Source organism: Pezoporus occidentalis, unplaced genomic scaffold (genome assembly GCF_034315485.1).
Source record: "Pezoporus occidentalis ecotype Australia unplaced genomic scaffold, CSIRO_AGI_Poc_V1 ctg27, whole genome shotgun sequence".
In the NCBI taxonomy this organism is placed as follows: Eukaryota; Metazoa; Chordata; class Aves; order Psittaciformes; family Psittacidae; genus Pezoporus; species Pezoporus occidentalis.
Genome location: NW_026914611.1, coordinates 8859680 through 8880721, shown reverse-complemented (window position 1 = coordinate 8880721; position 21042 = coordinate 8859680). Strand labels below are relative to the sequence as shown.

Genomic DNA, 21042 nt, shown 5'->3' with positions numbered 1-21042 from the left:
ATGAGATTTATTTTGGCTGCAGAATTGTTTTTCTGCTTCCCCTGCTGCTTCGGGACTGCTCCTTTTCAGTGTCATCATGACTTTTTCAGTTTAATTTCCCAATTCAGGAGCAGACTTCATCCCACCTCACACTAGTAACTTAAAGCATTACTTGCGTAGGTCACCCCTACAATCAACCAAGGGAATCAGACATGTACAAAGAAAAGTCATCTAGCAAGCAAGCCTGGTATTTTTGGGATAGAGGACCTGCCCTCCTGATGCGCCTCCTTCCCATTACTGACTGCAGAAGTTTCCCGAACAACTTGCACTTTCAAAGCTACAGCTACGGTTTTGTCTTAGCAATTTAAGATAATTAAAAAGCTTTTAACCCTTCTCACTGTATTGCAGTGCCTTCCATCCTCAACAGCTCTTTGTGAGGAACAGGGATGAAGAAACAAAGTGTGCTCTGATGGGTCCCCACCCCACTGCAGAACATCTCCAGTCCAGGATGAGCCCCCTCATAGGCATTTCTTTGTCCTAAAACATGACTGGACAAGAGGAGGTGCAGGTCACTGTGTATATGAGCATGTCCCAGGGAAGGGGAGACAGGGTCCTCTCTATTGCCTATGCTGCCTGAGAGATCCTGCTCTCCAGGATACCAGCTGTTCTCAGGTAGGCTGAGGCATAGGCAAATTCTGGTCATATAAAAAGCCACTGGTATTTCTTTCTTGCTCGGCTTCAACATGAGGAATAGGGGAGGCTCCACCAACACAGCAAATGGCCTGATGACTTGGGCCTTTTTGGAGTGGCATGTTTGAAACTGCTTAAGGTGCTGGTCTGAGCCCAGATCTCACTGCCTAGGCAAGTGGGGTGGCACTGATATATCAGAAAGCACTGATTTTTTAAGAATGAAACAAGGAGACCTACTAATAGCTCAGCTATCCCTTGGAATAATTGCTTTACTTACCTGGCTGCAGGGTGCCTGCTGGTGCTGGATCCTGAGTGCTGGGGGACAGCTGCCCATAGCCCTGATGCAGAAGCTGGCAAACAAGAATGGGAGAGAACACACCACCTGCAACCATGTAGAAAACACCAGCGTCCTACTGCTTGTTATCAAACTCAGAACAGTTTGGGTTCCTTTTTTTCCAGGTATGAAATCTTGCCTCCTTTCCTCAGATGTTTTTATATTGTACTGTAAAATATGAAACCTGGTTTTAACCTAAAAGCGTAACACATGCTTCCAGCAGCCCAACAGAGGAGCCTACCAAAAAAAAGTTCCGAAAAGAGGCAAAGTTCCATCAATTTCAATGGAAACGGGATTAGGCCCTTTAACTTTTTTTTTTTTTGGCAGGGAAGGGGAGAGCCGAAACTCCGGCAGCTGAAGGTTCAGCTTGATCCCCAGGACTTTTAAAGAAGACATTCTTCTCCATGGCTATTGTCAGAGCTGGAGACAAAACAAGTAGAGGCCCTTTCAGCTTCTGAACTTAGCCAAAAAGCCATTTGTAACTCCTGCAGAGCAGTGCTTTTATAGGTCAGGACAAACTCCATAAAGATTTTCTCTCATTTTCACTCTCTTTTGGAAGATCTAGTTAGGATCCAGAAAATCAGCTCAGAAATTAGAAAAAAAAACACTTCAGCATATTACAAAACAGTGGTAGAAGGATCTCTAAGCACATTGTTTTAACCACATTTTTCTGACTCAGAGTTATATTTTACTGGCCTCCACACACACCTGCAGTGGTCATTGCTTCAGACATTGTTCTCCATGAATTTTTGGTTGTTTGGCTCTTTAGATATCTCAGTGTATGGGTTATAAGGCAGTTTTGGAGTCTAATTTTGTTTCTAGTCCCTTAACATTACAGGCCTGCAACACAGTTTTACAAAAAGCATCTTAATACCAATTAGTAGGTGCTAAATTTTTCTTCCTAATAAAATTCAATCAAATTGGCCAGATGAGAGGGGTGCAGGAAACTACAAAGGAAACGCCAAGGTAACAGCCTTGCTCTGTTTTTGTATCCAAACAGTGGGGCCAACTCAGTTTCCTGGAGTATACGTCTGACTGCACCGTAAGGGCTGCTCGAGTGTGAAGGCTTTAACTGAAATAGTGATTCTAGTACCTGGGGGACCAGATCCTCACCTAAAAATACCTGCCCTCCCCCAACAAACACAACCGGAACTATATGCTATGAACAAGAAAGGAACAAATCCTACAGAATGGAACAGAATAAAAGGACACGCAGTCAAATAGAAAAAATGAGAGGTACAAAGAGTGATGGAAGGACACCAGAGCCATGTAATTAGCATCAGAGCAGAAAACAAATGCTTTTTAGCGTACTATTTTCTGTCAGTCCAAAGCATAATAGGTTGCCCTACATTTGATATATTCCATAATTTCTTTAAAGCACTTTGAATACTACCTAGAGACGTTGTCTAACATTAATTTACACTCACAACTGAGGACATGAAAGAATAGCTCCAGAGATAAGGAGAAGTTATACCATGTACAGCAGAAGGATGCTTCACAAACAATTTTGGAGTTGGTTGTTGTTTGTTTTTTATTAGATAGGTAAATTAGGGTAGATAAATCCTGCAAAATGAGGTCTGCTTCTTTTGAAAACATCTGAAGCTCTCAATTCACCAACTGAAGTCACACGGAAGTGAAGACAACCATTTGGAAACAGGATTTTCTGTTTCTAGAAGGTTACTGTGGATGAAAACTTCTCACTGCGCTTAGGCAAGCATCAGCCAGTTTAAGAAGCTGCTGGTGTATGTGCATGAGTTAATATAAAGTCATGCAAGGGTGTTTTCTATGTAATACTAATAAAATACATTCCAAAGTAATAGATATATAACATGCATTTACAGGATTTAGGCTAAATTGACATGTATGGTTACCTATAATGCTTAGCCCTTATACTGGAAATGTTTCATGTAGTATGGATCTTTTTAGCTTACCACAGTCAAATGTAATCAGTAAAATGTATTTCTTTCCTACATTCAACTCTCCCTTCACTTTCAGGGTAAGCTGGTTTAAGAAAACACTTCTCTCCGTTACATGCACACACAAAGATTTAACACCCTTTTTTCAAAGAGCACTGACATTTGGCATAACCCAGCATAATGACCAGCATCTTTACAGATTTTGTATTATACAAATGAGATGGATTTCTGCCCAGTGGAGTTTATAGCAAAATCCTGTGCTGTAATTCCACCCTGGCAAATCTCTTTAGTGTGTAGCTACCAGTGTCATGAGATGCAGTAAGATAAGAGGTTTTTCCAGGGTTATTTTTTGCTTGGTTGTTTTTTTTTTTTAATACTGTGTCTTTTACTTGTGTACCATAAGATTTATATCTGTATAAAGTCTACTCCCAAAACAAGCAAATAGGAAACTTGGTGACTTTGTTCTAACCTCCTCCTCCCTGCTGCCAAGAAAAAAAAAGCTTCTAGATGAAGTCTTTCTCAATGGGTTACTTAGTTCACTGGTGTCAAACTCAGTTCACTTTTAATTACTGGCCTCTGAAAAAATGCCAGAGCAGGAAAAACAGTTCAAAAAGTCTTTATAATTAATTCCCTGTTATTCAATTCTGCATTAGTGGAGTTCAAATGATTTTCATACTCTGCTTGTAAATTGGAAATTCCAACATGAATGGCAACTGTTCAGTCCTCATGCAAACCCTTCTGCAGTCACAGAGCTAAGCCTGGATGGGTACTCTCAAAGGGGTGCCAAATATTCTTTAACCCAACGGTATTAGCTTTGTGGTATAATAAAGTGGGTTGCTCTTAGAGTCAGCTGCAAACTGGAAGTCTTTTTATATTTCATCTTCAGGTCAGCATGCTCACCTTTTTTCATGACTTGTGGTGATCTATCTACTTTTCATATTTAATGTGAGTTCCACACGAGCAACATAAACGTTTTTCATGTTTCTGTAGGTAAAATGAATCACACAGCACTCCATATAAAGTTTTGCTTTTTAAAGTCTTCTATCTTTTAGGATAACACATAAAGATAACAAGTTGAAAAGAAGTACAAAGATTTTAGTAAAAACCACAGGGATCGCAGAAGATTGTTCCCCTAAAAATGGTGTGAAATTAGGATGCATTCACTCCTTTAAACATGTAACAACTTCTGATGCAGAAGTTAGGTTTTTTCCTAATATTCCTACCTGCTTCTAACCTGAGTGTGCCAGATTAGTTCTATATACCATGTTACCCTGATTTGTACCAGACAGTTCTTAATTACTTTGAAATAGTTTTAGTCACACAAACTCTGAAGCTGCCACTTGCTTCCAATATTCCCATAGGACTCATGCAGGCTCCCAGGCCCTGGAGCCATGCTCAGGGCAAGGAGGGAGCTGCAGCAGGCACAACCTGCCATCCTGAGAGATGCTGCTCACCGTTAGCCCTTTCTCCTGTTCAGCTCCCTGTGTGATAGCCCAAGGCTGAAGCAGAGCCCCAGGGACCCTGGCTGGCATCTCCCCCCATCCAGCTGCTGGAGAGGGATGCTGAGGGGAGGCCAGCCTGGCGCCCCGGCACGCTTATCTTCTTCCGCCCGCGTGTGCGGATGCCAACTCTGGCATCCATAAAACTTGGTTACATCAAACGGACCAACCGCCGTCATCTCCCCGTTATTACCCCGACACAAACACTGACAAAAGGCCGCTGCCAAGGCCTCTGCTGACAGGCGGAACAATAGCAGCGACAAAGGCCTTTTCTGCCTGTGCAGATGACATAAATCTGATGCTATAACGCTGGCGCGACTTCAGCTTGCTCCTTATTTATTTATTTAATAAGCCACTGTCATCCATCTCGGGAAGGTGGCTTCCAAACTCCAAATTAATCAAGCCACTGAATGTGAATTTCCATATTGCTCTGCCAAAGGTCTTCTCCACATCAATTGCTGGGAGAAGGCCCCTGTTGTGCTTTGGTGTATTGTGCGCGGCGCTACTGCTTCTGCTAAAAGCCACTCTGTTTTTAATAAACATGCATTGTTCTTTTTGTAGTAAATCCAGGAAATAATACCCAACTGGGAATTTCGGTGCAGGCTCTTTTTGTAGTGTAAGTAAGTGGAGCAATGGATGCATTTTCATGTCTGTTAGTGTCGTGATGGCTCCATTTGTTACTGCTTGGAAGGTATTTCATTTTGCAAAAATATAAATTAAGCAAATATTGAGGGAATGTTTTCTTGTTTATCTTGGAAAACCCCAAGCTGTGGCCACTGATCCAGCATTTCTGTGCTGGTCACATCACTTAACCAACAGGAAGTTCGGCTCAAGGTGCCCCGTGCTCAGCCATTTACTTGACTGCCAGAGCATGATTTTCCGGAGCACTCTGGGTGAATTACCTCAGCATTACTGAATTCAATGAGATAAAAAAGCCAGTGACTTAATGGAACCAGGATTTCGTTTGTCTGCCTTTAAAAATTCCTCAGTTTACTAAATATCAGGTCTTAAGCCTACACAAGTTACTTGTTTCCTTTACACAGGCTGTGAAGAGGAGGCAGCTCCCCACAGGACAGTTCCTCACCACTTTCTCAGTGATGGGATGAAAATCACGATTTCTTCCTCTTTAATACACACCTACCACCTTGTGTTGTACAACCTGTATCACCTCACCTGCTGACAAGCAGGAAGGTGGCAGCCTCAAGACGGCAGGGGTCAAACAAGAAGGGTGGCTCCTGGGTGAAGTGGTGACCAGAGGGACTTGCTGCACATGTGACTGCACCACCGCCCCATTGATGGGTTTGATTCAAAGTCCAGCCACTAGAAAAGTGCTCCTCTGTGGTGTAACAGGGAAGGAAAGCAAGAGGTGGGTCAACATCTACCTTCTACCATAAGAGTAGAAAGGAGGTGATAGGACTCTTCCATCTGCTCTACTTAAGAATATATTCAATGCTTTCTGGGTCTTACAGATGCAGGAACAGATCTTATCTCCCCCACAAGAGGTTATTGCAATTCCTAAAGATGTGAAGAAGTCTCCTTCCATAAGTTATTTATTTAAAAATGTTTATAGGCAGTTTTCACTAGAAACTGAAGTTGAAGCTCATCCGTTTATTCATGATGAATGATCTTTTGGAAACAAAGCATTCAAAAGGCTTTAAATAGTGCGATTAAAAATCCCTTCACCACTCAGCTAGTCAGCTTCCTCATTTGCACAAAATTTTAGTAGTGTTTTCAAGAATAAAACTGTCTCTGAATAGTTATATTGCTAGACAACGAAACAGAATACAGATGACCCTCATAATATGAATAGTTTGACTGACAATTATAGGCAAAATAAAATCTACCAGTGAAACAAGAGATATGATAATTAAAGATATGTTCATTGCGTTTTAAACATTCCTATCACATGAAACAGCAAGGTAATTTGTCAACCACATATCCTTACTTGTCTAAACTTTTCACTCCAAAAATACCACAGTTTCATTCAGGAAAGGCTGGAGTTGCAAACACTGAGAAAGAATCCTAAGAGATGGCACGTTTTATATTTCAGTAACACCTTCTGCCTAAACCTCCCCCTAAACCCGGTAGAAAATAGTAAGTTGAGCTTCACAACATATCTCCAATGAAAAGCAGTGTTTACCTAATGAGGGTTAATTGCTTTCCGTTGAAGGATAGGCAGTGCAGAACCTACCCAGACCCTGCCTTCCAAAATGAGAGCCGTGGTTCTCATGTGAGGCTCAGGCCCAGGAGGCTCAAACGCACAGCAACACACAGGAGGAACTTTTACAGCTACGCAATAGCACACCCAGGGTTATCCCTGCAAACAGGCCACTTGGCTTCCAAGAACAGAAAATAGATGGGGGCAGAAACTACAGAGAAGGCTGAATTTGTGAGAGTGAGCAGGGCTGGGAGAGAAAACATCTGGGTCCCAACCTGTGCTTTCAGGGCTGGTTTTGCTTTTTATCCTACAACACTTCTGCTGGAAGAAGCAACCCTTCTGTGAAAGAAGTGGGAATGGGAACTGCCCTGCAACCTGTGAGAGCAGGCAATAAATAGACATGCAGCAAGCCTGAACCTTGTGCCTGCGTGGAGCTTGCTCACCTCCAGGCAACTCCATGCAGGAGAAAACATCTGAGGTGGCAGATGAGATTGCAGGACTTGGAACAAAGTGAAATCTCCAAAATAAGGAGGGCATCTCCAGCACCAACTTGTACTTTCTAACACCATCCAACTGTCTCAAGGCAGACAAATCAAAGTGTTAACTATGAGCAAGAGCAAAGCCCTCCAAACTGAAAAACACCTCCACAAAATGCTACTAAAGATGTTTTTTTTCCCTGCTTCAGTGCCTAAGTATCTTTCTGAGTAAATATTTAACAGTCATGTTTTTAAACCATATTGAAGACAACCATAAGAAAATGTGCCAGAAAATACATTATAAATAGCTCTGGTCTTAAAATAATAATGCACCAAAATTAATAAAAGTTAATTAATACTGCTCACTGTGCTACAGCCTAACTGATGAAGGGAAATGCATTCAGTCTCCTAAAATGCCTGTCTCCAAGACCATCAGGGTTAGTTTCTGAGTGGCACGTTTTTAAAACATTTAATCAGTGATCTGAATATGTGTCAACACTTTCTGGTGGTGTGCTATAAAACGTGAACCTTGTCAACAGAAACATAAAAAGGTGACACACTTGGGACACGGAGCTTTTATGCTGACACACTGTAATCATATAATTTTAAAATTTATCATCTGTTTAGCCATAAGCAACAATTAATCGTTCTGAGTAATTGTACAATGCTTCAAATAACACCTCTGAAAGAAGAAGAAAAAAGTTCCATTTTTACTTTCCTTGCCTTCCCAATCGTGCCGCCTTCAAATCCCTACGAAGCAACACACAATAAATTTTGCAGTGAGGATAAAAATGTTAGCGAATAATATGTTTCCCCCTCCTCAGTTAATAAAATTACTTAACACCGAGCCTGCCAGCGAAAAGAAAACCCCAGGAGTAACGCAAGCATCAGCGGGTTCAGTTCTGTCGCGTTTCTGTCGCATTAAGTGACATTTTATTCCCAAATCACTTAACCTTTGACTTTCATAACTAAACATATAGACCTTGAATTGTTAGCGTGGAGGGGACCAGCGAGTGACACTGCTGCCAGGCACTGAAACTGAGCACCCTGCAGTAGTGGATGGCTATGGGATGGAAATAATTTGGCTCATAAGAACCTGAGTCTCTGTACAAAACTCGCTGTGTGGGAAAGAAGGCTGAAAGGGAAATGGGAGGAGGGGAGATGGGGCCTCATTTCTGCTAACTAACTCGCTGCTATACAGTACCAGCAGCAGCTCCCTAGGGGCCCCAGGTAGGCGTTTTTGCAGCATTCCCACCGGTGGTGCATGTGCCAGGCAAAGAAAGGGTTAATAATCAGGAAGAGGTGGGGAAAAAGCACTTTATAATTAAAGGCTAAACCCTGCTGAATTCAGCTGGAGCTGTACAAGGGGATAGGATGGGGGAGCTATCAGGTGCACCCCTCCATCTACCCTGCTTGAGGCTGTGCTGGGGATGGAAAGGGAAACCCAAAGGTTCTCAGAAGCAAAAGTGACGGTGACTATCACAGTCCTGTCACAGGTTTCTGAGTGAAATGAACAGTAGTTTTGTAACATGGGTGGAAGAGGGCTGTCCGGGAACTGCTTTAAAAGTAACAAGGTGAAAAAAAAGTGGCAAATACCAACTGCCCCATAGCACCCCTGGAGGGGAGGTAGGGAGCCCTGCAGGGAGCTGCAGTATGGTTCACTGCAGGAATTCCTAGAAGCTAAATTACTTAGCACTTTTACTACTGTCAAGGCACCCAGAGGTAAGCCCTGGAGAAAAACCTTGAGTCAGACTTTGGCACTCAGAACATCCATGCTTTTTTTTCCAAAAAAATGCAGGAATGATGTCAAAGCATATAGAGAACAGCTTCACAGACACGTGTGTCCACGTAAGCACGCTTGCATTAATAATCAGCAAAGGTGAAGGTATCGCTTGCTTCAACTCTGAGCCCCTCAGTGTCTCCTCCCGGGTACACGGAAGTGGGGAGACAACAACCATCTCACTGAACATGACCCCATGGATGGACAAATACACTTGCATCTGAGAGGTGCATTTGTTTTTGCAAGAGTTGTATGTATAGCAACTAAGAAAGTTTCTCATTAAAATACAGAATTGCATAAATCACTTTCTTCTTCCTTGCCCACTCGCAGCTCTGCAGCTCTTGTCTACAATGCTGGTGTAATGTTTGCAGTCATGAGAAGGCAAGGGGAGGAACCTGACTGACAAATTCAATAAGGTACTGAGCTACTTGTGGCAGGATTTAGTTTTCCAAGTATGGTCCTTGCAAACTTACTACTAATGATTTTTATTAAAAGGGTGGGAAAATGAAAATCTATGCTAAATATGAACCAGTTCCCACCTACTTTAATCTTAAATGACAGCTTTATCTGCTTCTCCTAAGAGTGTAATTCTACCTATCCATCAACCATAGAACAGTGGACTCCAAACAGCCTGTGAAAATCATGCCAAACAAAAGTTAAGAAAAGTATATATTAATTACTTATGACTGACGACTCTTTAGAGGTCGGATCACCTACACAAATAGTAAATATTTGGTCTAACACCAGGGGGGATTGCTCTGTGATTAGAGATTCTTCACACTCTGGCAGAAAGCATGTCAAAGTCCTATCTTGAATTAATGCCCAGTTTGGAAGTCTAAGATCTGGCAAAACACTCCTCAGCTGTACCCACCATTAGACGAAGTAATGATGGTAAGCCAAAGAAACTAACTCTTAAAATCTGTTTAATGAGCAGGAGCTTTGCACGGCATGGAATGAGGGCATAGGCTTCTTGCAAAGCACTTTTCAGTTTACAGCACACTCTTAATTAATTGCACCACCATCCACAGGAGATGCATTTAGACATACAGGTAACAGGCATCAGAAAATATGGTGGCATCAGAACAGAAAACATGGCAAATATAAATGTGATGAATGACACATAAACATAATTGTTGTGAGATATGGATGGATGGATGGATGGATGGATGGATGGATGGATGGATGGATGGATGGAGAATGACATTTATCCCCCTCATTTCATGGCTGGAACATCAAAATACTACTGGAATCTGTTGTGATTGCAGATACCTCAACTCTCTCTGCTAGAAAAGATAGTGTTCAGCTGCAGCTGTGAAGACTATACAGGGGAAGTTGACCATTTGCAACAAATAACTGCAAGAGCATTGGCCCTGGACCATAGGAAGTCATTTGTTCCTCATGCCAGATGACATTTTCCAGTTTACAAATCACAGAAGCATGGTAAGACTTCTGCAGAGCAGTGACTAATGTTAAAACAAATATAATTCTACTATGATAAGGAAGGTGTTCACAAACTGCAGGAAGCAGTTTAAAATAAATTGATGTAGGTTTTGAATTGTCCACAAGTTGGGTTTAGCTTCCTTCCATTTACCTTTTACTGCATTAACATTTCTTTTGTGATGGCTGCTGCTGGGAACCTATTGTAAGTTTGGGCAATTAGGATTTTTGTTCCATCTGTCCCTCCCCTCAGTCAATACTGTAGCATCAAAAGAAGCCAATTCAGTGTAGGCTGGCTTCGGCTCTAAAGCCAACTAAAAGAGATGTTAGAATTCACTACTGCTCCGGGTGGAAAGGATGGGGGAAAAAAAGCTATAATCATAAAAATGCTGTTTCAGGCTTGTTGAGTTCTTAAAATAATCTGACTTAAACCTCCTACACAATGCTAGCGAGTCAGAGCATGGTAATATACTTCAATGTAGGTTGCCTCTCTCTAAATCCAAACTAAAATAGATGTTAGAAATCATTACTGCACTATGTCAAATACAGACTAGGACTGTAATCAGAAGGCTGCGGCTTCAGGTTTCAACGGTTCTTAAAATAATCAGCCTTAAACCTTCTGCAGGAATCAAAGCCTGGTCATTTATATTTTTGTAAGGCTGAGGATTCCACCACCTCAGGCTTCTCCCTGATAAAAAAGAGGCTTTTTTTCCTTTTTTTTTTTTCCCTCACTGGAATAACTTGTGCATGGCAGATATTGGCAGGTAGAAAGACAGTGGAAACTAAGTACTTCTTTTTTATCAGAAGGTTAACTCCATGCGGAGTCGGGGTATGACCTCAGATCAAAACCCAAGTGCCTTGTCTTCACTGTGTTTTTACCTGAGCACAGCAGATGTATATTAGCTACCTGAACTCAAAACTGCTTTGCAAAGTGAAGACAATCCTTATATCCCACTATGGAGCACAGTGTTAAAGCAGGCAGCTTTGCTCCTTTCCCAAAGTGTGAATTCCTAGTCTCCTATTTTCATGTATGCAATCCACGGGTTAGCTGTTCAAATACAAACCAAAACAAAATAAGGAGAATGCATGTGATGGGGAGCTTACTCTTCCTCCACCTGCCCAAAAGCTCCTTCTGTGTGACCAATTAGTTCTTCCTTTCTCTAATCCCACCCTGCTTCTGCCTTTTTATTTAACACAGGTTTTCTGCAGGTGCAGATTAACCACAGCCTCAAGTGTAAGTACTCCTAACAGGGCACAAGTTATCTGTGATGCAGGCTATAGACATGAAAATAAGGTAATCTTCCCATTCTTTTGCAAATACCCAGGAAAGAATATACTTAACATTGCGTAATAACATCCGGACGGGGGGTGGGAAGGCTCAGGGAGAGCCTCTGATGCTCCTGGCACACTGATGCGTTCATTAAAGCTGAATCCAGCCCATGAAAAGAAAAGGGGCACAAATAACCATACTCATAGGGGCATTTGCCTCTTCTCGTTTTTGGCAACATTCAGTATGCTAACTGTGCCCTTGGGATTTAACAGCATTATAAAACGTGGTATGCTGTCTTTTGTTCACACTTCCTTTCTGAGAGTCATAAACCTACATGATGATTTTTAAAAGAGGGCAAGCCTCAAGACAGGCTGATTGCAGAGGAAAGCTTGGAAATGTGGGGACCCCACAGTTCAAAACCGGAATACTCTTAGAATTATTATTACACATTTTAAAACCTTGTGGGTTTTAATGTTTCAGCTGGGTTTTCATTAAAACCTCATTCAAGAAGGAAATTAGAGACTCAGGTGCTCCAGCAGGCACAACACTGAAGCACAGCAACTAAGCAGAGTTACAGCACCAGGTAGGACTAATGGTCAGTGCCGCATGCAGCTAACAGCTCCAAGCAAACTTGCTCTCCAGCCAGGTTCGGTTTGTCAGAGGCAGGTCTGGCTCAGCTGTTTTAAGGTCTTCTCCTACACCCAAACACCAAGCCTGAAGGCACAGCAAGCCCCAGGAAGCTGGGCTGGGGAATGACCAGTCTCCCTGGAAGTGGAGATGGCCAAGACAGCCCCACCACCTCCTGCGCTCAGAAAGGACTTGGGAAAAATTTACATCACATCTCCTTTGCCCTAAGCAAAGCCACCTGGTCAGGACTAGTAAGTTTGCTCTGTTTCCCTCAATCCCTTCAGTTTACTCCAACTGTTTTCAGCTCTTGAGTTAATGACCAGTATATATGCATAGCGGAAGGTCGCATTAGGATAATGTTATTTATGGCACTGAAATACAGTGGTCTCCGGGAAGTCACTGAAATTGGAGGAGTGACCACAGTAGCAGTGGGAGAGGCTCCAAAGGATGTTTTTGAGACATTCAGGTTTGGCAGCACTCAGAAACAGCTGCAGAATTTTCCCCAAAGTATTGTGCCCCCTGGATGATAGGCCAACATGATTGGATGGAGGTGGTACAAAGCTTTGCAATGGTCACAGGCTCACAATGAAATAAAGGGCTCACCAGACCCTGGGCTGTATTATTGCAGCAGGAAACTGGGAGCCACAGACCCAGGGTTGGGTGTATAACACATAAATTCAGCTTTAGAGAAAGTATCAGAAGAGGCTCGCCTTGTGGCAAGTGTGGTCACTGGATAAAGGGGAAAGATGGTCCTGAACCAGTTTGCACCACCATCATCTCCTAGATCAAGGTTAGGCTGCCTGTTTGAGAGGGAAAAGAATGCTACAAAAGAGTTAATTCTAAACAAAATGTTTCAAGTGCTAGGGAAAAGTGGCCACTGGTTACCCAAGTGATATAAAGTACTTCAGGATATCTATGCCACATTAGTCTTGTAAGTATACATGTCACCTACTTTCAAAGTAACTTCCTCGCAAAACAAGGTAGGTTTGTCTCAGTAAATTAAAAGGTTTTAAACTTTTCAAACCTGGAGTTTTTCTGTGTGAGGGAAGCAGGGGGAAGGATCATGCAGAGTTAAGTAGCATCTACCCACATAAACCAAACAGGTCTGCACTGAAGAAATCATGCTATAAACCTTGGAATTTTACAAGCAAGTTTTATATTAATTCTTTAGAAACCCTTTGTGCTTACGGTTTCAGACACAATATAAAAGTACCATATAAATATCAGCACAATACAGCGGGCGGCTGTTAGGTACTTTAACCATTCCCAATCAATTATAACAAACAGAACAAACGCAGTGAATCGCATCAGAGTGCCTTGCAGTAACCCTCCACCTTTGTCTTCTCCTTCCTGCCATGTAAAATTAAACTTGCAATAAATTACCTGTAAATGACAGAATGTGGAACATTCTGGAAGGTTTTTGGTAGGCTGGGATGGATAGAGAGATTAAACCCACTCTTCTTGACTAACAAACAACACTAATGACAGTGAGAATCTCCTTATTTTTTTTTTTTTTTTTTTTTAACCAAGTGCAAAAGAGCAGTGGAATAAACTCGACTATTCCAATCACAGCAGAACTTAAGATGTTGACGCTATGGAAACGCAGGGAAGCAGCACAATCTTGCCTAGCAGGTTTGGTGATTTGGTTTACAGCAGCCAGAGTAAAAAGAAATTCAGCACTCAGGAGACTTGGGAGATGTAACTGGGTGTCAGCAAACCCTTCCATTATGACAGAGAAGGGGTCACAGCCACCCGGAACAGGCAGCACAGGCACACAGAAGAAAGGAAAAGTGGGAGCCTCCTGGAAGACATGCACATGACTTGTGAAATGGAAAATCACTTCTAGAACCGATAAACGGGCAATCAGCTTCTTACATGCAGATAACAACCACCTGCCTCCTTTGCTTTTAACTCCATCCAGTTGTATGTGCTGGTTGCTTTAGATGGGCATGTGGCAAACTCATGATAGGGATGAAGAAGCACAACCCCTTTATGTGTTTGCTAAACTGCTTTTATCCAAATATACAATGCTATTCCAGCTCTCAGAAAGTCATCCAAATGATGCAAGACCCACAGGCAGTTCTTACTACTACGGCTCTCACTGGCACGCTGTATCTGGCTGTAGACATGGATTCTGATCAGTGGGGATCACTGATCCAGATCACTCCTGGGTCAGGCATGTGGCGAATCCCACAGGCATTGCTGAAATTATACTTTTATTTACAGTATAGTGTGATATGTGAACTGGAGAGGATGAATATGCTGTGTTTATTCACTGTTTCCACCTCCCCCCCGCCCCCAACCTTACATCTGGTGCTTTTTTACCACTTCAGCAGTCACGTCTCCTTAAACTGTATTAATTTGATTGAATACTGATTTGAATAGCCAGAGCTATTCTTAACAACCTACATTATTTTCTATGTAATTTCTAATAGTTTCTAAACTCCCCTAGAAAATGTGAAATAGTTTCATAAACTTTGTTTTCATCCTGCGAAACTTTTAATTAAATAAAATATCTGGGAGCTCAAACTCCTGTCAATCTGAGGAACAGTTTATGGATGTATTATAACAATGTCAGTTTAACCTATAGCAAACTGACAACAAAGACTACTTTTTAATTACACTTTGTATTCATATTACCATATAATATTGTCTGTATCATCAAACAAGTTGATACACGTATGTTCAAACTCATAAAAATATTTTTACTTACTGCAGTAAGACCTCTAGACATAGAAGTGATGACTGAATATAGATCTCATTCTATGCACAGGAGTACCTTACACTGGGAAGAAAGGAAATCAAAGGGAGTCATGGAAAAAAACATTTTCCTGTAGCTTCCCTCTCAACAGGCTGGCTTTCCGTTTGCACTGGTTTTTGGTTCCTCATATGAAGAGAACACTCCAGCAGAAGAGAAACCAGTAATGCACAGATATTTATAGATCTAGAAACTTAACCTTCGATGACCCCAATTCAGCCAACGAGAAGCTGAGGAAAATGTACTTAGAAACAAAGGACAATCCGCAACATAAGGTAGAGGTTAACATGGGTGATGACGATCAGAGCACTTTCAGGCCCCAGCAATACAGTGACTGCTGAGCCCTCTATTTCCATTTCAATGTGACAGGGTCAGAACATGGTACTCTTTCCTAAGGGATTCTCTTTCCTAAGAATATGAGACAGAATTACATATTTTAGGGGACAAAATAATCTTCCTGGAGAACCTTCCCTACTTTGTCAGCAAGTCTGTCCTCTCCCACAGCAACAAAATACTATCTATGAGATACACCTCTGTTTTGGAGAATTATTTCTGACATGGTGAATCAGGACATAAGCTTGAGTCAAATAGGCCATCCCAACAGATTTTCCTGCTAAATACTTGTCGCACACTTGCATTCAACACTTGAATTCAAATCAAGACCTCATGTTCAAAAAAATTACTACTTGACATGCACCTAGCTGTGATATGTGTCTACCTTTGTATCTACCTGTTCCCTGAAACTGTGGTACGTGCTTGAATCACATCCCTCTCAGGTACAGGGTTTATCAAATTTACAGAAGTAATAGTAGTGGATTTACCAGTAAATTGTCTCTTTTCCCCATAATATCCTTCCAAAAGCTAGCAATATGGATGTTCCTTCCCCACTGGTATTTTTCTCACAACACAGCAAACACAAACAGCATAAAACCTTGTTTCATAAGGTGGCTGTAAAAGGAGAGCTACAACAGAAAGTCTTAAATGACCTGTGATGCTATATAATTAGCATCTGAGCTGTAATATAAAGTGACAACGTATTTCCAAATCGGAGTGTTTTAATAAAGTTATAAGTTAAATAGAGAAATAAAAGTCTGAGCTTTATATGAAACTCCCAAAAGGCACTGAAACACTCAAAACAGTGACAAATCTTTCTAGAAGCAAGCAAAATCTCATCCAGTAGAGTTCACAGTTGACTTCTGGTAACACATACGTTTTACAACACACCAATCTCTCTGATGCTTCTCATTTTGTTGCCATTTTGCAGCAGCAGAATACCTACAGCCCAAAATACTGCCGCAACATACGCAGCTAGCCTGTCACTCATATTTTGAAGACAACATGAGATGAAAAGGCTCTACAGAGAATTTAAAACAGGAAGAAGCTGAAACAGTGGTTTCTAGTTTTCAGTTACAAATAAAATTTTCTAGGAATATTTATTTTAAAGCAGCCTTAAATGAAAATCTATATAATTAAGAGAAAGACCATTGCTTCAAACAGATTGACTGTCTTCAACAAATTTCTCTCTTTCTAGCTACTCAGATATGCTATATTTCCTAATTATCACCTTTTAAGGGCCATCTGGGCCCCATTCCTCACCATCAGGGGGCAATTCCATTTGCATTGTTCATAGGCTTAGTCATGATCAAGTAGCCTGGTGGTAAAGTTCATTAGAAATTAGAAGAAAAGCATTAAACCTCACACAGTAAACCAAGTAGCTGATATCTACATACCCACAGGAGAGATAAGCATTTAATGCATATTCTCACACGACTTAACAAGTCTTCAATAAGCATATTTTTTTTCCCCCCAGACAGCTTAAAGAATCATTTAGCCAGGTCCCTGACCAGGTACTTAATGAAAATTCAATTCAGCCTCTGCACACTTCAAAATATTTATCAATTAGAGAAATAAATAATAGAATCATTATCTATTAAAAAAATCATCATCTATTTCCATCTTTAAACTTGAAAAGTCTGATAAATCTCATGTAAAGATACTATTGTGTATTCTATTATTCAGATGTGTTTACTATGTATTGCAAATCAAAGGCAAGAATTTTCTAGTAATTGAATTAAATATGCAAACAAAGATGTACACACATACACTGTGTTGTTAAAAATGGCAGAAACTTCATTTTGGATTAACTGTATGAGAAAAGTTACTTTCTATTGTGATATAGCAATAAATATCACTCTACATTTCCCAGCTTGTCAGTATAAATACGCATGGGGTAGCAGAGGAGGAAACCTGAGCAAGTCCTTGGCCTTGTGTCTGGATCTTTTAGTATAGGTCAGTATTTCAGAAATATGGACTTCTCAAAAGGTTTGAAAATGGTACTTAAAATCAAAGAAGCTCAGGAAATCTAACTAATATAAATTGTCTGTGCTTTGGGTCATTTTATATGCTGAAACCTGTAGCTTCTGGGATCTATATGCCCATATTAGAGATGAATTACCATCACTTTTCTCTGAAAACCCTGTCTAGCACTTGGGCTCCAGGCAAACTGCTCTGAGACTCACTCACACAATAAAAATGTGGGGATTCAGGGTATCTTAGTTCATGGACACTACCTGCCATCTCCCCATGTTATTTAATTCTGGAAATTTCTCAGTCAGCTAAAGAAAAACTGAAATGAGCATGTTAACGACAAAACACTTGATGCTATAAAACATGATATGCTATAACTTGAACACTATAAATCTACTTTCCTAGTTCCATAAATGTTGCAGAATTCTTGAGGAAATGTGATGAATCATGAACATTTCACAGTTTTTGGGTGAAAATGTAAAGGTCAGCATAGCATTGGCCATATTGAGAACCTGTAATCAGGTATCAATGGCTAGGTTTATCTTTTGAGTATTGTAGGCTTCTTAGCATGTCATGTCAGAGATAATTTTGATTCTCCAGTGCTGCCTATAAAAGTTTACTTCCTCAACAACTCAACAACAACTATTGTCACAACCTTTTGTGACAATACTCCTCATTGAGTATTGAATCCTTTTCTTGCAACTTGGAGGACTCCTCTCAGAGGCTACATCTGTGAGCTAACACTGCACTGAGGAGCAGGTCCCAGCCAACAGCACTGGTAGACAGCTTTGGTTCTTGCTCAGGAAGACACGGGAGGCCCAGGCAGGGATGCCATTAAAATGCTATCCAGATCATCAGATGGCTACTGGACATTGTTGGGAAGTACAAGATTTTGAAGCTTTAAATCCTCCTTTCTTATCTTAGGCAAGATGAACAGAACAGCTGGCATCTTACATTGGTGTAAGTTAAACTTCATAGACGCTTAACAGCTTGATTGTGTTGTGACTTTTTTAGAGGATGTTTTGGTTTGAGGAAGAAGGAAGTTTGCTGGTTCCAAATATACTTCAAACTGGACAAAAGCCAATGTGGACAAAGCCCAAATTTAAGGAGATAAATTGAGCTCTGATTGCCAGCTCCTCTCAATGCTTGCTCTTCCTGTGAAATAGTAGACAAAGAAAAGATGACCTTGGCAGGAAAATGTTGAATTGAGTTTTGCTTAAAGACTGTGATAGTCTTGTTTCTCAAGCATCTTTACTACTTCGGTGAATTATCAGTTATTTCTAACTGGTCCCTGGTGTATGACAACCCTAAGAACTTCTGCATGTAGCTCCAGAGACAAAAAAAACTGTAAGCATGGAAAAGGGCAATCATGTTTTATAATTGAGGATCAAGCCCCTATGCAACTGTACAGTAGGACATGACTGAACAGAGATACCATTGCATTTTTTCCTCCTTTAATATCATAAATCAGACTTCCCACACTCTTTCAGAAAACCTGTTGCAGAAACTTATCTGTAATTCAAAAGGAAATTAATGAGCTGTCTGCAGAAGACACTGCCCTTTCATATTTCAGGCTATTTACTTGGTGTAAATTTGGCTGGACCAGAGCTGTGTAAAAAACATCTGCTTTCAGTCAGACAGACACTATAGCTAGAAAGTATCAAGAGCAACAAATCCAGAATGGCTGAGAGGTAGTTAATGAGGATGAACAACACCTCTGATTTTATGGGTTGCCTTTGCTAGAATAGATGTAGGACAGATTGTCATGGTCAACAGAAAATAATATATAGGTTTTGTACAGGGTAAAACTTATTGCAGTAGGATTTGGAATATAATCAGAAGCTCATACAAAATATAAGCAATGAAGATCTTTGACAGATAAAACTAAAAATTTTACTGCCATAAGCTGAATGTAAAGGCATGCTTCTGGAATCTGGTGGCAATGTTTGATTAAGATGTGGTAACAGATTTCTTTGGGACCTATCCAGCAAGGCAATCCCTAAATACAAATGGTTGGAGTTCCCATTGAAAGTCTCATCTTTCTGGTCCGTAGGTGAAACAACATCAAATAAAACTACTTTGCCCTCTTAGAGGTTTCCACAACCCTGATATTACAAAAAAGGCACCAAAACTTTCCAAACCCCAATCCCTCTGCCTTTGCTGATGTTCAGGCTGAATGCTCATTTTGTAGATAAATTTGCCAAATGAAGAGGTATTTCAGATTGATAGAAACTGTATTAATTAGATCAGGCTTATCTTGCAGATGGCTGCTTTGCCTGTCAGTACCTCTGGAAAGCACTGGCTTATCTTTTTCCTTGGACAGGGGCATGGTTCAGCAAAGAAATCCCCATCACCTGCCAGTGCCATTGTTCACTGAGAGCTGATTCTGACCCTGGGCTGAGAGCATGGGAGGTACTTTCAGGTGCCTTGAATGAATGCTTGCAGTATGACCAACATGCAGGTGATGAGCTCGGAGTCTGCAAAACTGATTTTGCCAATTTACTTTAAAAGTATATGTAAGCTGCCAGCTTTTCCTAACAGCTGTGCCTTTTACTAGAATAGCCTACACCTGCTTTTGAATATTCCTTTATTATTTTCACTGAACAGTAAAACTCCAGTAAAAAATACAAGCCTTGAGTGGATCTATAAATCCAGCAAATGCAGTAAAATGTCACTGCCATGTCACAGAATTGCTTTACTACTTAACACTGCACAAGGAGTATGTTTTCATAGTTGTGTTGAGTTTTAGCTACCTGGCTCCTACTGACTTTAATGGGAATCACACAGCTAAAACTCCATGCACCACTTTGATACTTCAAAGCAATTTTTCAGTCCCCTGGAGAAGGTCATAGAAATATTAAAAACTAAAGCATTCTCCAAGGATGTCAGATTAAAGACTTGCACCAGACTTTATAAAAGTGATTGGTCAAATATATAATGTACTCTTAATGTTCTAGCTCCTGGTTTGTTTTCTTTAGAAAGAACCTTTGTGATGCTTTTCACAAAAGGCAATATAAAGCATAAAGAACAGCACAGCAAGGCACAACATGAACAAGACATACGGAAGAGTTACTTGATACATTTTTACAGTGGTAAAGAGTTACTTAGGTTTTTGAACATTATGAGCAAGTTCAGGGCAATTCTTAATTAGACGTTGTTACAACCATTTGATTGAAATCAATACTGTAACACAAATATTTCTATTCCCTTTGGTATGTTTCCTTTCTTCTTTTGTCCACACAATATGCAACTTGGCCAAAAAATTCTGTTTCCTTATTATTTTCCTAAAGTGGGTTAACGTAACTGCTGTTTCAGACCCAAGCATGGACCTTGTTTCCTCTGTAGCTGGTTACCAGAAATACACGACCTTCTTTGCTGTTCAGAGCTCTGACAGCTTCATAACCTCATTAGACTTGCCACATTGAAAGCAAACCTTTTGTATGATATCAGCTGAACAGATAGTGAGTAAAAGAGTAAAGATAGAGTAAATATGAATTCAGGAAATCCAGCAACAAGCAATAAACTTCATAATTGTTCATATCAAAAATGGTATTTCTATATAAAATCATCCACTAGTACGGTATGAACAGAATGTGAACAGCATAGTCTTGCCCAGGTCCTTTCTTTATACTGAACTAGACATCTCAAGTTTAAATTTTAAATCTGTAAAAAAATACAATTAGAAAGAAGCAAATGCACATTAAAGAATAAGGATCATTCTAAACTCATAGCAAGTGCATAGCATGCAGCAATGAAACATCTTCAGCCTTCTCCCTGGAAGCAAACTAAGTTCACTAGCCACACCAGTTCT

The 21042-nt window shown here is 40.7% G+C and overlaps 1 protein-coding gene across 6 annotated transcripts in view; it reads right to left on the bottom strand.

The window, feature by feature from the left end:
* Positions 1–21042, bottom strand: part of CLYBL (citramalyl-CoA lyase) — a 168080-nt gene that overhangs the window by 101446 nt on the left and 45592 nt on the right. For 4 of the 6 annotated variants that reach the window (XR_009965970.1, XM_062624675.1, XM_062624673.1 and 1 more), the window contains exon 2: positions 947–1051. The exons of the other annotated variants lie outside the window; for them this stretch is intronic. Coding sequence is in view for 3 of the 4 variants with exons in the window: in XM_062624675.1 (XP_062480659.1) it covers positions 947–1051 (105 nt within the window). In the remaining variant the exon portion in view is untranslated. The remainder of the gene's footprint in view (positions 1–946; positions 1052–21042) is intronic. 6 annotated transcript variants of the gene reach the window in all.